The 19865-nt window shown below is 37.7% G+C and overlaps 2 protein-coding genes across 2 annotated transcripts in view; one reads left to right on the top strand and one right to left on the bottom strand.

The window, feature by feature from the left end:
• plekha8 (pleckstrin homology domain containing, family A (phosphoinositide binding specific) member 8) overlaps positions 1 to 14834 on the bottom strand; it is a 33615-nt gene extending 18781 nt beyond the window's left edge. Inside the window, exons 1-6 of the mRNA XM_041249049.1 lie at positions 14632 to 14834; positions 8826 to 8942; positions 7074 to 7229; positions 6132 to 6209; positions 6042 to 6100; positions 5485 to 5646 (exon numbers count right to left, since the gene is read on the bottom strand). Of these exons, the coding sequence (XP_041104983.1) occupies positions 5485 to 5646; positions 6042 to 6100; positions 6132 to 6209; positions 7074 to 7229; positions 8826 to 8942; positions 14632 to 14671 (612 nt within the window). The 5' untranslated portion in view covers positions 14672 to 14834. The remainder of the gene's footprint in view (positions 1 to 5484; positions 5647 to 6041; positions 6101 to 6131; positions 6210 to 7073; positions 7230 to 8825; positions 8943 to 14631) is intronic.
• Positions 14835 to 15172: 338 nt separating this feature from the next.
• fkbp14 (FKBP prolyl isomerase 14) lies at positions 15173 to 19658 on the top strand. The gene is made up of 4 exons (XM_041249048.1): positions 15173 to 15499; positions 16853 to 17004; positions 17936 to 18063; positions 19172 to 19658. The coding sequence occupies exons 1-4, from the start codon at positions 15303 to 15305 to the stop codon at positions 19328 to 19330; spliced, it is 636 nt and encodes a 211-aa protein (XP_041104982.1). The 5' UTR covers positions 15173 to 15302; the 3' UTR covers positions 19331 to 19658.
• The last annotated feature ends 207 nt before the right edge of the window (positions 19659 to 19865 follow it).

The raw sequence follows: 19865 nt of genomic DNA, 5'->3' as shown, positions 1-19865 counted from the left end.
GTACAAAAATATAAATAAATGAAACCTTTTCTTTTTTTTGATGTACACAAAAGGTTTAAATGAATCATTTATCATTTATTTCAGGATGCTGCATTCATTGACATTTTTTGAAAGACGAAACCTTATTCAGCTTGTGCAGACAATTTACTTTACCCAAAGCCGACCTGATTAAGAATAAATACCAGAACAAGATCTGACCACCCCTTTGTGTTCAAGTGAGACTAGTTTGAATTATTTTCAGTTGGTGGCCCCAAATGTGTCAAACTATACTTTGGAAATACAAATTTAAAAAGTAATGAATAGATAAGTAAATAAATAAATAAATAAATACAATGCATTGCGGACATATGTTTTACTATAAAAGCAAACTATCCAATATATTTATTTATATATTTCAGAAGTTCTAAAGTATGCTAAGTAATGTTTAAGTCAATATTGTAACAAGCATATCAAAATATTCCCAAATCATAAATATGAACAAAAAAAAGGAACAGTGCTAAAACAAAATTTTACAGCAAGTAGCGCATATGCATTGAAATACTGAATACTGTATTGTTAAACTGAAGACGGTCCCTGAAGAAAAATAAAAGCTTTGTATTTATTGTATGTTCATCCACAACTTTAAACACTCAATTATAAATCCTGCTTAAACCTAAAAACAACATTGTACGATTCTACTCCAATACCATGTTTATATTAGGTGGCTGCTTTGGTCATTTTATTTAAAAGCATATGTCTGCAACGTATTTATTACCACATTAACATGATGCTGAAGTTGACTTCTTATTCGGCCAGCTTCTTGTTCGCATCCCAGCTTCTTATTCACTAATATGCACAAATGTAACTACAATGGAATAAGTAACTATGCCCTAGGGTATTTCAGGGGATACATTGCCTCGGGCGACTCATTTCAAAGTCAATACAAACGCAGGGGAACCCCTGTACGTCACCCAGTATTTATCCGTGCCCAAAACAGAATTTGGTACAAGAACAGCAGGCAAACATGGCACACATAGCAATATTTACATTGGGGTTAGTGCAGCATTTCAAAGCAGGCATAGAGAAGTGGAGACCCTGTGCGTGACCCATATCTATTCTTCCCTGTTCAACATGGGACTGGCTTTCCTTTGTTATCTTGTCTAATAACCAGTTTGGTATTTGAGTTGAGTTAAAATTTCCAAAATTAATTCATTAAGAATCTGTATAAATAGCCATTTGAAAAGAGATGATTTTAATTAACGCAAGAACAGCAAAAGATACGACCATGCCCCACTTGAGAAATGAAAATTGCCTAGCTGCTATCGGCACGATTGAAGGCGGCCTGTCTGTGGGCCAAAGAACATCCAAGGTGGTCTTCTGTGGGCCAGAGAACACCTGAGGTGGCGGCAGAGAGAGTGGTGGAGTGTTTTATTCACCGATGAATGCCGTTTTGCCCTGGACAGACCTGATGGAAGACGTGTGCGGAGACGTCATGGTGAGCGTTATGCTGACTGTTGCGCTGTTCAAGCGAACTGGTGGGGCGGAGGAAGTGTGATGATGTTGGGAGGAATCTCCTTAACACAAGAATGCCTTTGGTGCAGATTGAGGGCAGCCTTACTGCTCAGCGATACATTCATGAAGTCCTTGAGGCAACAGTTTTTCCATTCCTGCAAGCCAATCTGGAAGTGTCGATTTTCCAACAGGACAACGCAAGACCACACAGTGCCAGGATTACAATTGCACGACTTCAAGAAAACAATGTTGAGGTCTTGCTGTGGCCAGCTTTTTCTCCTGACCAATAGAATATCTGTGGGACCAAATCGCCAGTGCCATCCACAAGAGACAACTGCGACCAGCCAACCTTTGCCAGCTGGCTGCAGCTGCACAGGAAGAGTGGCGGAACATCCCACAGCAGTCCAGAGGCTGATCAGGTCTATACGTCAACGCTGCCAGAACTGTGTTAATGCTCAGGGAGGTCATACCCGATACTAACTTTGTAATGTTTTCATTATGACAGTATGTCACATTTCATACTGAAAATTTATCATGATTGCTTAATCTGTATTTTTGTTCACATTTTCTGTGTTTTTGTTTGATATCTATGTTTAATATATTTGATTAACTCCATTAGACATTAGAGTGTTGAGTTTGTTTTGTGCATCAGTACAGTTTCCTCAAGAATAGTTTGCTATTAGACAAGACAAAAAAGGAAAGCAAATTCCATGTTAGTCAGGAAAAAATACATATGGATCACACACAGGGTTTCCACTTCTGGATACCTGCTTTGAAATGTTACACTGACACCTGTGTCAATACTGCTACGTGTGCCATGTTTGCCCGCTGTTCTTGTGTCAAATTCTGTTTTGGGCCGGGATAAATACATGTGGATGACGTAGAGGGGTTCCCCTGTGTTTGTATTAACTTTGAAACGAGCACACCCAATTTATCTGCTGATATAGCCAAGTTACTTATTCAATTTTAGTTACACTTGAGCATAGGAGCCTTGTACCAGGGCGGTAGGAAAGCCCTGCACATAAAAAGTGGGTATGGCAAATCCCTGCTGTGTAAATATGTTGTTTCTTTATTTTTAAAACTGAGTCTACCCCTCCGCCCCTGTGTCTTCTGCAGAAGGTGGCCATCTCCAGAATTAATTAGGTGATAAATTTGTTGCTAATCGGGAGATGGTCACCTGTATAAACCTGCAGCTCTCTGCACTCTTGGTGGGTGTTCGAGAGGAGCAATGAGAGCAAGCAAGGAGCGAGAGAGAAATTTAAAAATGAAACGTACAGGTTCAGTGGAATAATTACCCAGCCTGCCTGGGTTTTGTTATTATTTTGTGATCGTGATTATTTTGTTTAAACTTATTTTGCTCTGTGTGTTGTTTTTGTTAAAACCTTTTATTTTATTATTGTTTGAAATAAACAGCGCAAGCGCCCTTTTTCACCGTACCTGCAGTGTCTCTGTTTTTCGTCCTGTATCTGGCCTGACATCACCACAACGTCATTCCTGTCACAGGCCTACAGTGGCTTGCGAAAGTATTGACCCCCCTTGGCATTTTTCCTATTTTGTTGCCTTACAACCTGGAATTAAAATTGATTTTTTGGGGGTTTGTATCATTTGATTTACACAACATGCCTACTACTTTGAAGATGCAAAATATTTTTTATTGTGAAACAAACAAGAAATAAGACAAAAAAACAGAAAACTTGAGCATGCATAAGTATTCCCCCCCCCCCCCCCCCACCTTTTGCAGCAATTACAGCTGCAAGTCTCTTGGGGTATGTATCTATAAGCTTGGCACATCTAGCCACTGGGATTTTTGCCCATTCTTCAAGGCAAAACTGCTCCAGCTCCTTCAAGTTGGATGGGTTCCGCTGGTGTACAGCAATCTTTAAGTCATACCACAGATTCTCAATTGGATTGAGGTCTGGGCTTTGACTAGGCCATTCCAAGGCATTTAAATGTTTCCCCTTAAACCACTCGAGTGTTGCTTTAGCAGTATGCCTAGGGTCATTGTCCTGCTGGAAGGTGAACCTCCGTCCCAGTCTCAAATCTCTGGAAGACTGAAACAGGTTTCCCTCAAGAATTTCCCTGTATTTAGCGCCATTCATCATTCCTTCAATTCTGACCAGTTTCCCAGTCCCTGCCGATGAAAAACATCCCCACAGCATGATGCTGCCACCACCATGCTTCACTGTGGGGATGGTGTTCTCGGGGTGATGACAGGTGTTGGGTTTGCGCCATACATAGCATTTTCCTTGATGGCCAAAAAGCTCAATTTTAGTCTCATCTGACCAGAGCACCTTCTTCCATATGTTTGGGGAGTCTCCCACATGCCTTTTGGCGAACACCAAATGTGTTTGCTTATTTTTTTCTTTAAGCAATGGCTTTTTTCTGGCCACTCTTTCGTAAAGCCCAGCTCTGTGGAGTGTACGGCTTAAAGTGGTCCTATGGACAGATACTCCAATCTCTGCTGTGGAGCTTTGCAGCTCCTTCAGGGTTATCTTTGGTCTCTTTGTTGCCTCTCTGATTAATGCCCTCCTTGCCTGGTCCGTGAGTTTTGGTGAGCAGCACTCTCTTGCCAGGTTTGTTGTGGTGCCAAATTCTTTCCATTTTTTAATAATGGCTTTAATGGTGCTCCGTGGGATGTTCAAAGTTTCGGATATTTTTTTCTAACCCAACCCTGATCTGTACTTCTCCACAACTTTGTCCCTGACCTGTTTGGAGAGCTCCTTGGTCTTCATGGTGCCGCTTGCTTGGTGGTGCCCCTTGCTTAGTGGTGTTGCAGATTCTGGGGCCTTTCAGAACAGGTGTATATATACTGAGATCATGTGACAGATCATGTGACACTTAGATTGCGCACAGGTGGACTTTATTTAACTAATTATGTGACTTCTGAAGGTAATTGGTTGCACCAGATCTTATTTAGAGGCTTAATAGCAAAGGGGGTGAATACATATGCACGCACCACTTTTCCGTTATTTATTTTTCAGAATTTTTTTAAACAAGTTATTTTTTTCATTTCACTTCACCAATTTGGACTATTTTGTGTATGTCCATTACATGAAATCCAAATAAAAATCCATTTTAATTCCAGGTTATAAGGCAACAAAATAGGAAAAATGCCAAGGGGAGTCAATACTTTTGCAAGCCACTGTATTAGCGAATAAGAAGCTGGAATGCCTATAAGAAGCGGTCGAATAAGACGCCAACTTCAGCATCGTCACAGTAACGTTTTTTTTTTTTTTTTTTTTTAATAATTATTATTATTTTGTACATTTACAAAGTAGCCCATAATTTGACACATTTGGGGCTACCCTGGAGAATAATTAAAATTACTCTCACTTTGACATGAAGGGCTGGTCGGATCTTCGTCAGATCGGTTTGAGGTAAAGAGAATTGCGTGCATTGCAATGGGACTGTATTTCAGCTTGGGATCATAATACACACGCATGCACGCTCATCCGCTTCTAACATAGGGTCCATGCTGAATGCCAGGGAGATTCGGGCTGACTTGCTGTCACTATTTTTTACTGGCTGATAGTCATAGACGTAGGTGGGTAGCTAACTAGCGGAATAACTAATGAACCAAACCAGTGGATAGACCCCTGCCGGTTTCTGCAGCGTTAGAAAATACTGAATTGGTGGGAAAAAAAAAGGAGGGGTGCAGAAAGAAACCTATCAAAATAATGCAGTCCTCTAGGGGATCTCCTTCGAAAATAACCACCAATGTCTTGAAAAGAATCATGTAGCTTTATAAATGCTGAAGGAAAACATACTCCATTATTTCTGAAGCCAAGTGTTTAGTGAATTAATAAAGAACATAAATAATGTGGTAAGCAATTTCAGTATCACCTGTCAATCTGGCAATATAGATTAATAAATCCTCAACAAACGTACACTTTATTGTTCTGCATGTAATGTATTAATTTCTTTGTACTAAACCACACCTAGCGTGTCTCCTGAAGATTGTATGAAGACAGCAACTCTCCACTTGCATGTTACCTTGTCTGGTTTGATAGCTGCCACAGGTGGAGAGCCTGGGGTTGTCTGAAGCAGCAGATCAGAGTTAAAGGTTTTGGTTGCAATCTGCATACATTCCTCTAGCGTCTTCAGAAAAGTGCCGCAGGTGGACTTCACAAGGGTTCCCGTTTCGATGTTCTCCTGCTGTTTAAAAAGAAAGATACACCCTATCTAGATTTACAGTAAAAATGTGGGATAATTGATCAAACATCATCCTTTGCTTTTCATCATTACAGTACTGGAGCAAAGATACACTGGAAAAGGGGGGAGGGAGGGGGCTTTGATGATGACCCATGATGGGGGTGGGTCAAGGCTCTGATAGCATGATCAGAAACATCAAGACAATTTTTTTTTTTTTTTTTCACATAAGGTTGGTAACTATCAAACCCAGTGAGAACATGTTTTTATTGGGCTGAAGATGAAACAGCAGGAGGGGGGGGGGGGGGGGTTAAACATGTAAATTGTCTTAAACTTGTTGTAATACATGAGCATCCTTCGGAACTGAAAAACTCCCAATCAGAATTCACTTAGCCACTCACTTCCACACCAGTGTCAGACACAGATACTGCAGCCGGAGAACCTTCTTTGATTTTATGAACTTGTTGAAGAAGAAGATCACAGTAAATGAACTTGTTGAAGAAGAAGATCACAGTACAACCGCAGTTCAGACATCTTGGTTTTCAGAGCCTCTGTGTTTTCATGCAGCTCTACGTGAAGGTGGAAAAACATGTCATTTGAGATTCTCACTGGCTAGAACATGAGGCTCCATTCACAAGACGAAGGACAGTTTTAACAAATGTTTTGTTAGAGCATTGTTTAAAGCCCATTTTAATGAATTAAATCGAGGTTACATTTTTTCACTTTCCAAAGCAATTCCCCCTCATTCTGCACTGCACACCGAAAGTCTTTTTAAATTAAGGCAAATATTATTAAACCCACATTTTTAAGAAGTACCTGCATGCAGTGCTTACTTGTATTATCTCCTATTATTACTTTTCACCCCTCATCATTTTAGATTTTTCCCCCTCATTCTGCACTGCACACCGAAAGTCTTTTTAAATTAAGGCAAATATTATTAAACCCACATTTTTAAGAAGTACCTGCATGCAGTGCTTACTTGTATTATCTCCTATTATTACTTTTCACCCCTCATCATTTTAGATTTTTTATACCGATAACATTTTAGTGGAAACATCTAGCTCTCAATTTTACCACTGAAACACACGCACAAGTTACTGACCCTTCTTCCATACTGTACAGTTCATGTTACAAACAACTCAAAACCAGATCTGCAACACAAGGTACAGTAATGGCCCAGAGGGATTTGAGGTTTATCAATCACAGTGGAAATCTGTCAAGTCAGAACACAAGAGCACTCTATTGAAACTGATATTGCCTCAAATTCCAGCTGAACACTGCTACCCCAGTATGATGTAATGAAAGGCAATGGAAAGACTAATACAGGCCCAGGCTTTCTTTGCTGTAACTGGTAAAGCTCATTGTTCAGAGTGGCTCTTGATAAAGACAGAAGAACCTTTGTAAAATGTATGCACTATTAATAACAGACTTACCTTTTTCTTTCTTTGTCCTGTTGTCAGTGAGGCAGGCTTTGGCTGTGCCCAAAGCAACCAGCCATTTCTGTCTCTCTGCAGCATTTATTGCCTTCAGGTAGAAATACTGCTCTCCTGGAATAATCAAGTCCACCCGCGTATTGTCTGAGGAATGGACTGCAAAAGAAAAGAAAAGAAATTCTTCTTTATTTAATAAAGTGGTGCTTACAGGTGGGGATGGGTTTAATTCCTATCCCTGCAAAATACATGTGAGAATGTGGCTGTTCCCAAATAAGATAACTGATGTCAATTGGAAACAGCCACAAATAAAAAGAGAGATTAAAGCTCCATTAAGCAGAGGACTGTCAGCGAGCTGGTACTGTGTGTCCAGAAAATAAGGTATTGTGTGGTTATACCTGAAGTATATGTGTGTGACCGGTAGACAGCTTAGCGTCCGGAGGTATACAAAGTTAAGAGTGTTTTTTGCTGGGTAAGAAAGTCTGTGTTTAGTCTCGGTCTCCAATTGGACATAGGCTTTTGTTTTTTGTTTTTTTCTGTATATAACAAAAAATTGCACAAGAGTGCAATTATATATATATATATATATATATATATATATATATATATATATATATATATATATATATATATATATATATATATATATAGAGAGGTCGTGCCATGGGCTTTTGGACCGAAAACCTGGGTATCTGTCTGGTTTTAAATTACCTGAGGTCTCTTTTTTACTACCCGGGTATCGATTTATTAAATTTGAGAATTTAAAGAAAGTCGAAAATATGACAATACAGCTGTAAGCGAGGGTCTCTGTCCGGCGTAATAAAGAGAAGCCTTTGCTTAGCTGACACGATATGAATGCTTTACAGAAAACAATAATACAGCGAGCGGCAAGTACACCTCAACAGTAATAACTGCAGCGACTGTTCTTCACAGGTACTAAATCGGAAACAAAACAACATCCTGCTGGTTTATGTCAGTGATAACTCTTGTGATCCATTAATAATAATAATAATAATAATAATAATAACCGCATGGCTTCCAAATACAGAATGTTTTTATCTCCAGTGATTGCACAGATATAGTTTCTTACCAAAAAGGTAAAATAAGTAGCCTTTGCTTAAAAATAAACAATGTGGAGCACATTAAGTAAGTGAGCTTCCTCCTTTGAATGAAACATTTCCTTGGCAGAGTTTGCAGATTCCTTTTTCTCCTGCTTGGTAAAGAAATTCCACACAGTGCTTTGCTTGGATGCCATTGTCATGCATTCACAAGACAGAATTTAGTGATCAGGAACGGCACTTTACTGTTACAGCCAAACAGTCTCTTTTGCGACTACCGTCAAAACCCAGCTCCCTCAATTTACAGTAACTATTAAGACAGTCCATAATGTAATAGTGGTGCTGTACTACTGCATTAGTTTTAAAACTGAACACAACAGCCATGTTAGCAACAACAACAGCGGAATGTGGCCAATATATGCCGTAAAGAATCCCACAGCATGATGCACATTTAACATTAATAACTGTATTTAAACAGATTTTTGTATTATTATTGTTTTAATGTTTCCAGTACTGAAAAAGGTTACACAAGTCCATAGATCTGAAGGGACTAAATACATGTGTACTAGGCTATATAGTGTTTAAATATGTATCATGCACTTAAAACATTAATATATGTGATTTTTTTAAATTATTACTCAAAATCCAGGTATCCGGGTATTTTTCATGTCGAGTACCCTTACAAGTACAAGCTTACCTTGTATTTCACACACTGACATTTTAATACTGCCTTTGCACCCTTTCCAAGCATCTTCTTGAGAATCATAATATGATAAAGTTCCTCCCACCAGTACAAACCAGCGAGGCTGCCAGCCTGAAACAACAAACAAAAAAGGCACCTGCCATGTAAAGAGCAAGTTAGCGCACCCTGCATGTATTTTTTCACCAACAGCACAATAAGCACCTGCAGTTCTTGGTGCCATTATAAATAGCACTGTCAGATTACAGTAGGTGACACAGGAAAATAAACTGACACTGCACATGAAGGTTAAGCAGGGCAATCCATCGATTAAATATGTAGTACTGTGTGGTTAAGTGTCTTCAACCACACAGGGTGTCCAGACATTCATAACTACCATACACACTGAAGTGTGTTATTGCTCTTTTAAAAAAGGCAAATATATAAACAGAACAATTATATGTTTACATTTAAAAAACATATACATTTTATTAAATATCATTCCGCAAGTAAATGAAAAAAACATACAATACAAACAAAACAAAAAAAGCACAATATTAAAACGTCCAGATTAATTAAACACTTAATTCATACATGTTTATTTATTTATTTCTATACATTAAATTGCACATTGTAAAGGTCTGAAGGTTAAATGGCTGATGGCTTAAGCTGTGGTTGTATAAGCTGCAGCATTGCAGGCTGTTCTTTCAGTTTCTTTTTTGCCTGCCGGGATGCTGCGCCACTGTTTCTGGTTTTGCAGGGACACTGTCCAGTCATTGTTCAGGCTGCTTTCTCACCTATGCCTCACTACAGCCATTATTTCTCAAGATCAAAAAGTATATAAACTACCGTACTTTTAACCGTGGTTTGTATACAAAACCAGGTATCTCGTCAGCTGTTTTTGGGGGATTCTTTTCAGATGGAAATTAAAAGTGGTAGTGTCTGCTGGAGTCTTGCCGTCTTTTAAACTAGTAGAAACAGGGCACATCCTGTCTGCAGCCTGGTCTAACAAATATGAATCCACGATGGCTGTTTGTTTTTGCGATTTGTATTTGTTTGTTTAAAACAGAGAGACATATTCTAAACTATTTTCATCATGCTTTGCTTCAAACTTTTTTTTTTCTTTTTTTTTGTTAACGATCTTATGGCCTGCTCACATCTGTGCTTCGCTTCACGTCGCGTTGCTTAACTTCACGCAGCATCACTTTTTGATATAACGGATTTCTATGAGCCCTCGCACACTAAGGCGTTGCGGGAGGCTCTCTGGGTCAAAAACGTGTTATTTAGTATGCATGTCAAACATTTAGTATATGTTCTAATTTGACAATAGTACATGTTGTAATTCTAATTATTACAGTACTAATTTGGCCATTCAGATCACTGAAAATGAAATAAGAACCAATGAATTTAAAGATAATAGTACGTGCAATAAATTATTCAATTAAAAGTCACCTTACATCTGCCATTCCCGCCCAATTTGTGGCGATATATGGACTTGGCATTGGGGAAAGTCTAGAGAGATGGATCGACCCGGACCCTCCGAGACCTGCAGTGTCAGAGCCTTAAAAATCGATTTAATTCAGTGGTAACCCCACTGTAATTAATGTGTAATTTTAAACAGGTGTTGAAAGATCTGACATTGAACCTATTACTAACTATGGTATCAATATTTTTGTGTAAAACTGAAATAAATATAATTAGAAAATAAAAAAAATGTGTATATGTTGTTAGTACAAACTGAGCTGTGTCACAGTCAACATTGTTTGTCTCAAGAAGTCGACAGCACTCAGCAAATCTATATTTGCACCATAGAAAAAAAAATCTTTCACTGTCATGATTTGCAATTTTCCTTATTATTGATTTTTTGTAAGCATATTTCTTGTCATGAAGGTGATTGGCTACTCTTAATTATGCTGCATGTCTGTGAAATGACCAGCCCCTATATAGTTGCTACTGTAAAACCCCTATGCAGAAAATGTGTAGTTTGTTTACAATATTTAGAACACTTAGTAATTTAAGTATTCTGTAATGTTGACCGTTAATGTGTTGGGACAGAAAAAAGGCAACCACGTCATTCTGAAATGCCTAACTTGAACAGTGCCTAACTTGTTGTAAATGCTGTGTAGTGATTTTTATATAGATTGTGTGTATATATCTTTTTTTTCGACTTGGAATGTAATAAATGAGAATAAAAACAGTGAGTTTTTTCCCCTTCCTTTTACAACGCCATTTTCATGGTTGTTTTATTTGATGTGTTTAAAGTTAAATTTCAGTTTTCATTTGCTTGTTCAGCTGTATAAAGGCACAAGTAAACCTCATGTTATTACTTTATGAAAATGTGTCGATGGCCACTGTTTACTGTAAAGAAATGGCAATGGCAAGGAATGAAAAAAGTAAAAAATAAACAAAATGCAGTGACAACTTTATGTACTATCTATTTAAGAAATAAACAAAATATTTCACTTGAACTGCTATTTGGCATCCTTTGTTTTGTAGAATATTCACTGGGTAAGGCCTACACGGCTTACTCTTTACTCCTGGGAATTCGTTTCTACTTTAATGTGTTACCTGTTGTAAGGTCTTCTTGTAAATAAAGGCCCACACAGAGGGGCCACGCCCCCTGCCGCTATGTGGTCTCTGTCTGCGTGCATCTAATGCTTTTTGAAAACGAATGACTACCCGAACAAATATTTAAATTATGAGCGAATATCCAAACATGAAAATTCTGCGTTCCCTGCTCTATTTGAAACGTGTATTAAAAATGAAAAAATGGCTATAATGTCATTGCTGATATAAGTAAAACTAGAACTGCCAGGCAGCTTTCCGGCTTCCAGGCTCAGTACCAGTTGGAAATTTTGGCAAGATGTAGCATTGAGCACAAGTGTCAGCAACAGATCAGTTTTATGAAGCAGTTTCAATTCAAAATATTGCATTAGTTCATTATCTCATAATGTATTATAACTTTAAACACCATAGTAACCATCACCCTATCTACACACAGTTATATGCTAATTTTACATTTAACCTTAAGGAGGGGTCAAAGTTCACAGGCAAGGTCATTTTTGGATAGAGCACATATGGTTTACTTTAACCTATCTGTACTTTGTAAGGACATATAAGCTAGTTTTACATTTGACCTAAGATTGATAGTATTTTTCAACTGAAGCAGTTTTAAATTTAAGAAGAAAATGTAGGTCTGGTGGTCATCTTGTTTTAGAAAAGAACATCATTTTTCCCTATTTGAATTCCATTGTCTCCAGGATGACGCCTACCAAGTTTAGAGTAAGTTGGTTAAAAGGTCTGCAAACAGAAACATTTTGATATCTGGGTGCGTTTTAACGAATTTGGTGGCAGCCATTTTGACAGTAAGATTTATCGCAGCAACTTCTGCTTTGCAAAACTGAAACAGGTTTGGTTGCTGATGATGTATGCAAAGTTTCATATGAGTCGGTTCACCGGTTGCCAAGAAAAAGGCAACCAAAAAATGCGTCAGGACGCCATCTTGGTTGACGCAAGAGCGCAGTTTTTGCATCTGAACTGTAATCAACACGGGATGATACCTGCCAAGTTTCATGTGGACTTGGTACGTGAGAACAGGAGCAGGTTAAAGTTTTTGGAAGAAAAACAACAATACATATTTTATACATATATATATATACATATATCTATATACACACACACATAAATATATATATATACCAAAACACACATATCCTCGTCCAGAAAGTCAAACACACATTTTTCACCTTTTGTTGCCTTCATGTTAAATATTCATGTATAAATGCCTTAAAATGTGTTTGTGTAAATTGCTCGACATATATATCCCACAAATGTGTTTGTGAAAAAAAGATGCTTTCAGGGATTTTTGAAAATTATTTTGTTAAAAATTATAAACTGAAATAGCCTTGGTTGGATAAAATAGCAATTAAATTGCAATTTTAAATTTTCATTGCTCTACACATCCTACCCCACAACTTCTAAGTGAAAAAAATATGCTGGATTTTTTTTAGAAAATTAATTAAAAATAAAAACTAAAATAGCTTGGTTGGATAAGTGACTAGCAATTCCCTTGGAATAGCAATCCTAAATTAGTTCAGGTGTGACCAATCACCTTCTAAATCACACACCAAGTTAAGTGGCCTCCACCTGTGTTAAATTTTAGGGATTCACATGATTTCAGGATAAATTCTGCAGTTCCTGTAAGTTCCCTTGGCTGGGCTGTGAATTGTAAAGCAAACACTCAACCATGAGCACCAAGGAGCTTACAAATGAACTCTGGGACAAAGTTGTGGAAAGACACAGATCAGGGGATGGGTATAAAAAGATTTCAAAGGCCTTGAATATCCCTTGGAGAACGGTCAAGACAATTATTAAGAAGTGGAAGGTGTATGGCACCACCAAGACCCTGCCTAGATCAGGCCATCCCTCCAAACTGGATGACTGAGGAAATAGGAGACTGATCAGAAAGGCTACCAAGAGGCCAATGGCAACTTTGAAAGAGCTACAGGCTTTTATGGCCAAGACTGGTCAAAATGTGCATGTGACAACAATATTCCAAACACTCCACAAATCTGGCTTGTATGGTAGAGTGGCAAGAAGGAAGCCATTACTCAAGAAAGCCCACCTTGAATCCCGCCTGTAGTATGCAAATAAACACTTGGGAGATTCTGGAGTTATGTGGAAAAAAAGGTTTGTGTTCTGACAAAACTAAAATTGAACTTTTTGGCCTAAATGCAAAGCGTTACGCTTGACGCAAACCCAAGACAACACATCACCCAAAGAACATCATCCCTACTGTGAAGCATGGTGGTAGCAGCATCATGTTATTGGGATGTTTCTCATCGTCATGGACTGGGGCACTTGTCAGGATAGAAGGGAAAATTAATGGAGCAAAGTACTGAGAAGTCCTTGAGGAAAACCTGCTGCCCTCTGCAAGAAAGCTGAAACTGGAACGGAAGTTTACCTTTCAGCATGACAACGACCCAAAGCACACAGCCAAAGCTACACTGGAGTGGCTAAGGAACAAAAAGGTAAATGTCCTTGAGTGGCCCAGTTAGAGCCCCGACCTAAATCCAATCGAAAATGTGTGGCATGACTTGAAGATTACTGTCCATCAACGCTCCCCAAGGAAATTGACAGAGCTTGAACAGTTTTGTAAAGAAGAATGGTCAAGTATTGCCAAATCTAGGTTGCAAAGTTGGTAGAGACCTATCCCAACAGACTCACAGCTGTAATTGCTGCAAAAGTGCTTCCACCAAGTATTAACTCAGGGGAGTGGAGACTTATACAATTATGTTCTTTCAGTTTTGTATTTAATATATCATTTTTTTCACAATAAAAAAATAATTACTTTAAATTGGTTTATGTGATTTAAAAAAAATGAGATCCGCACGATCGCTAGGAACCAATCAGACAGCTTGGTTTGCACGTCCCGTTTATAAACGTTCCTCAGCTTGGGGATATTATATATATATATATATATATATATTATATATATATATATATATATATATATATATATATATATATATATAAAAATATTAAATACTGATACGTCCGACAGCCTCGTTCGACGTTTCCGTTTACTGTTAATACATAAGTTGTTGGAAACGGAAATACTCCAATATTAAAACAGTAAATTGTGGCAGCTTAAAAGCATAGACAAAAACAATGCCCTTTTTACTATAAATCTTCTTAATGAAAATCCATTCAGCGATACTTGTTTTATATGAATACTATACTAGTCAGTATCCAGACACAATACGAGGCTACACAACTCCGAACCATGAACCACAATAGCGCAATACACATAGCATATACATACCACTTAGATAATTGGTCCATTTATACAGCACCCCCTCCATGACTTACTTCACCGTCGCTGGTTAGAAGCTCTACTAACTAGTACATGATTTAAAAAAAAAAAAAAAAAAAAAACAGTGATGTCAACCACCCGAAATCCAACAGCAATTCTTTCTCTTTAATTCACAAATACTACTGCGTATTTTCCTTAGGCGTAGCATGTGTTTCAGAGCACTCTACGCATGGCGTTTGTGCAACCTCTTTTGCGAATTAAAATCATGTGATTTGAACTACGCTGGAATCCCCCAATGAGAGTGTAGGATCAAGCTTGATTGACAACCGGCCAGAATTTAAGAGGAGGATGCCTGGAGAGAAAACTTTTGCGACCCCACGCTAATTGGGTCTGTGAGTGCGTACTCTCTGAAGAGCCGGCTGCATTTCACAGGGAGCATTAGGTGGCAGCGTGGATGGGGAGGCGAGCTTTGTAAATAACCAATAGGCAGGCTGTGCTTTTGTGAGCATCTACCTATGAGCGCACAGAGGCGGGTCTTCATGCTGTGAGGTGGTCTTTAGGGTGGTTTTGGTTGCCACGTCGCTTTGTTGGCGTGTGGTTATAAACAGATAGCTAGAAAGGGGTAGTTTGCTTATTTGAAATTCATTTGCAAAGTAACTTTAAGTTAAGTGCATGTGGAAATGTTGCTCAGTACTTTGAATTTATTTTGTTATGTACTGTTGAGTGTTGTGAATGGAGCAAAACTCCCGGAGCCAGAAGTGAAAATCGAGGTGATCCACAAACCTTTCATCTGCCACAGGAAGTCCAAGTACGGGGATATGCTGCTTGTACATTTCGATGGGTACCTCGAAAGCAACGGAACATTGTTCCATTCCAGGTAAATATTAAGAATGTATTTAAAAAAAAAAAAAAAAAAACTTTGAAGCTGCGTTAATCTATGGACATCAACGGTTCTGTAAAAGTGAATCTTCTGGAGTTCAGAATTTTTCTTTTTTGGAAAGCAACGGGGGAAAAAAATCAGTTGCATGAGCATAATGAAAGGTCCACTGAGAGGTGCTATATAAAAGTAGATCTATATCTAATGGTAGATTTGCTGGTTAGTTACAGAAGTGTCATGCATGGGTCTGTATTGCTGCCCTTCGTCATCACAATAATCTGGATCCTCCAGGTAACGCCCCTGGTGGAGTCAGGTTTGCCATGCTTGCAAAAATGAAATCCCTTTCAGATTTATGGCTGTAGTATAGGCAAACTTACCAAAATGAAACACCGTCTCTTTCCTACTTTCACCTGAAAGAGAGACCTTTGAGGTCTTGAAAGCTTGTGAATATTTAGTTAGTCCAATAAAAGGTATCGCATCTACTTCTCTGTCTATCATCTCTGGACTAATACGGCTACCATTTCATCTATCAACAAAATGAAACAAACTCAGGAAACACAAAGCCATTTTTTCTGAGCGAATGTCAGTGATTTTGCCATGAAATTGAATGGTAGCATTTGCTGTCAATCACATTATTTTATTTATTTTTTTTATTTTTTGATCAGCTGTTTATAAAGAGGCGCTGTGGTTATACAGTGTATAAGTTAAATGTAGCCGTGTGAGTAAGTGTAAGTGTTGGCTTTTTTTAAACCAATCAGAATGAACTAACGTAGGGAGAAGATCGCTCAGTGTGACCTACAGCCTGCCTCCGTTCGTATCGTCTGTATGAATCATATGCCCAGTGTGAACCAGCCTAAAAGGCAGATAAATGAATCATGTTAAATATCATTATACACAACTGAATCAGCCTTAAGACTAAAACATTGCATGAAAAAGCAACAGCCACCTTGAAGAGCTTTTGTGGTAAATTACTTTTCAGATGTAACTTTTCTGTAAAGAACTGTCAGTGTTTGAGACTAACCTCCTGTATGGTTAAGGTTGCATTTGGCTATGATCTTTCATTTTGTGTGCCTGTCATGCTTTTCTGAGATCCCGCTATGTGCATGTACTGGTTTTCATATAAGGTAAAAGCTGTAGATACCAGAATACATGATTCCAGTCCATTTTGTTTGGGGTCACTGCTCTTCCTCTTAAACATAACTTTGCAATGTCACTTAAAATCCTCTTTGATAGACATTTGACTGCTTCATGTAAATACAACAGTTTTCAATCCTTTGGTAAATATTATCAAATGCATTTTCCTGTAACTTGCATGCATTCTTCTACACATTGAAATGTCATTTCGTTTTTCAGCCGTAAAGAAGGTAATGGCCAGCCTGTTTGGTTCACTCTTGGAATAAGAGAAGTTATTAAAGGCTGGGACAAAGGCATGCAGAACATGTGTGCAGGAGAAAAGAGAAAGCTAACGGTTCCTTCATCTCTTGCTTATGGCAAGGAGGGGAAAGGTAATTTCATGTTATAATATAAATGTTTTACAATGCAGCAACTGTACACAGTCAATATGCAGTATTGTCACAATGTTTATTTTAATGTCGTCCTGTCCACTTTATCTATAAGACACTTTATACATGCTTACTGTGGTAAAAGCGTAGCTTTAGTAAACTGCAAAATTACACAACTTTACTATGAAACTTCTGTAAGGTATAATCTTCAACAAAACATTATTATCCTTGTGTGCAAAGCCTTTGTGCATATCACAAGATGACTGTTATTAAAAGTACCATGTTAAACATTCATTAAGTACAGAATACATTTTTGTGTTCATTATTAAATTACTTTTGGAAAATTAATTATATGCTTTAATTTATAGTGCTAGAGATTTGTGTATTCAGAAATTGTTACAGTACAATGCATTCATTAAAAAAAGGCATCAAATGAATGATACCAACTCTTTTAGTGCATTGTTTTGTACAGTAAGTCCATTTCAGTGTTACTAACTACCTTTCTTTTTGTTAACACTTAAGCCCCTAGGTACTCTGTATAGCAACTGCATGCGTTCTGTGAAAAGATTGCTGGTGTATGAAGAAATGCATGTGTGCCGTTTTCTCTGTAATGCTTTTCTTCACACTGGTAAGCTTAGGTATATTAAGTGCATGCAAAATACCTGAAAGCATTATAAACACTTGACTGTAATTTTTAACTTTGTAAAACTTGGACATTGATTCGCCTAATAATGAAGTTGCATGACTGGTGTGCATTTTGTGATAAACATACTAACCTCTTTCCCATAGGAAGTTAACTTGCTTGTATATGTAGCCCTTATCATATTAAAATAATATCTAATTGCAGTACACCTCAAGTTGATAAGTACCTACCTTGCAGCAGGTTTTGTCATTTGAAAGCATCATTTGAACTGTGTCTACATGTCTGCATTAGGGAAGATTCCACCTGACAGCACTCTAATATTTGAAATGGAGATTTTGGAGATCAGAAATGGACCAAGATCCCATGAATCATTCCAGGAAATGGACCTTAACGATGACTGGAAGCTGTCCAGACAGGAGGTGTGGAATTCTTGAAAGTGCATATGTTTGTCAGGCAGGGTCAGGGTGCTGCAGTCAGAAAGGGTCCCCTTTCTTTAATGTTTGTTTTGCTTCTGGAGTTTCACAATTAAGAGTAGGAGTGCTGCACAGTGGCCCTGCTAGTAGGCTCTCACGTATACTGTGAAATCAAAGGCTTTATTTACCTGTCACTGTTTTAGATGAAAAGTTTTATAAATTACTTTTGCATGAAACAAACTTATGAGAATAGATTTACAAGTACAGTAAAACCTTGGTTACCAACACCTTGGGAATGGAGGTTGGTTGTAAGTCTGAGGTGTACGTAACTCTGAAAACGAGTTTTCAGTGGTTAAGAAATGTGTACCCCTTTTAATCTGGTGAATAATACAAGGATACACCACAGTGATGCAATACTCCTTATGGTTTAAAAGGCTTTTAAAACATACTGTACGTGGGGGGGGAAAATGCAACATTTAACTTGCTATTGAAATTGTAATTCCTGATACCGTATTCCCATTGTCCGGTAAGCTTGGTGTTAATAACAGACATTCTTCTGTATTAAGTAAGCATTCCTGTGAGGAGAGCTTTGTGCTCTTGTCAGTCTACCACTGCCACCAACACTGTTTGAACTGTTAAAACAGTGAAAAGCTCACTGTTATGATGGTCATATACCTTCATTAGTATGACCTAAAGTAATGATTCAATAAAGTGGTTATTTAATTGGGTGAACAGCAAAAGGGAAGGCATGTTTTTGTTATAAAGCGACCAGTAATTTTATTGAAGTTTCTTTGTATCTCCTGTAACATTTGAAATGTCGACTTCGTATTTTTAATGTTCTGGAAACTCCTTTGGACTTCTTGTTTTGCAGTGTTATGTAAACTATATTTTTATAGTAACACTTTTTTAGAAATAACTGTGCTGATAGCAGATTCCTTTTGAGCTTTTACTCCTTTTGTTGAATATTAACACCAGCTTGTGGCGGTGTGTGTGTGTATTCTGGTCTGCCATTTATCACAGGAACACGCAACTTGAAAGTAATAATTTTCATTAACTGTTTTAATATATACATAGTAATTTCTAGTGCTTTATAAACTTTTTTTTTTTTTTCCAGGTAAAAGAGTATTTGAGGAAGGAATTTGAAAAACATGGATATGCTCCCAATGATACCCATCATGAGAACATGGTTGAAGACATATTCAAGAAGGAAGATGAAGACAATGATGGATTTATATCTTCCAGGGAATTTACCTACGAGCACGATGAGCTGTGATGTGAAAAATGATTGACTTGTTATAAAAAAATAAAAAAGGACTAAAGAGCAAGGTTTCACTTTGAAAATACACAACTTGCTTTTATTTTGGGCTGATTTTAAGAATCCCTTGTTTTTATGCCTTTTACTATTTTTCAATGATTGTTTTAAATTTTGTTCTCAAATGACCCATTCTAAAGAAACATGTTTACACAGTGTAGTTTGGTGTTATATATGTAACTTTTGAAATAAACAATTTTGATGTAGAAGTATTTTGAGTTCATGTTAAAAATATGATTATTTTTCTAAAACAAAGACTACAAGCAATGCTATATAAATGAAGAAAAGTGTTACTGTTGTGATGTCCTGCCTTTTTTAGCTCTGTATATTCCTATGACGGGCGGGGGCGGGGAGGGGGTCATACGCAAAAAACACCCATTATAATCGACATATCTCATCAACACGACACAACCATCAAGACAGTAAAAATAGACATAGTGAAGCGTTCTTACCTTTGTATAAGTTAGAAATCAAAAGATATGTCAGTCGCACGAAG

The sequence above is a fragment of the Polyodon spathula genome, chromosome 4, assembly GCF_017654505.1.
Source record: "Polyodon spathula isolate WHYD16114869_AA chromosome 4, ASM1765450v1, whole genome shotgun sequence".
Taxonomy (NCBI): domain Eukaryota; kingdom Metazoa; phylum Chordata; class Actinopteri; order Acipenseriformes; family Polyodontidae; genus Polyodon; species Polyodon spathula.
This window is presented reverse-complemented; position numbering and strand designations above follow the sequence as displayed.

Bases quoted from the DNA above. Each gene is read 5' to 3' on its own strand.
- fkbp14 (XM_041249048.1), top strand. From the start codon at position 15,303: ATGTTGCTCAGTACTTTGAATTTATTTTGTTATGTACTGTTGAGTGTT. The intron at 17,005-17,935 runs GTAATTTCATGT...TGTCTGCATTAG, and splicing joins TTATGGCAAGGAGGGGAAAG to GGAAGATTCCACCTGACAGC. The intron at 18,064-19,171 runs GTGTGGAATTCT...TTTTTTTTCCAG, and splicing joins GGAAGCTGTCCAGACAGGAG to GTAAAAGAGTATTTGAGGAA.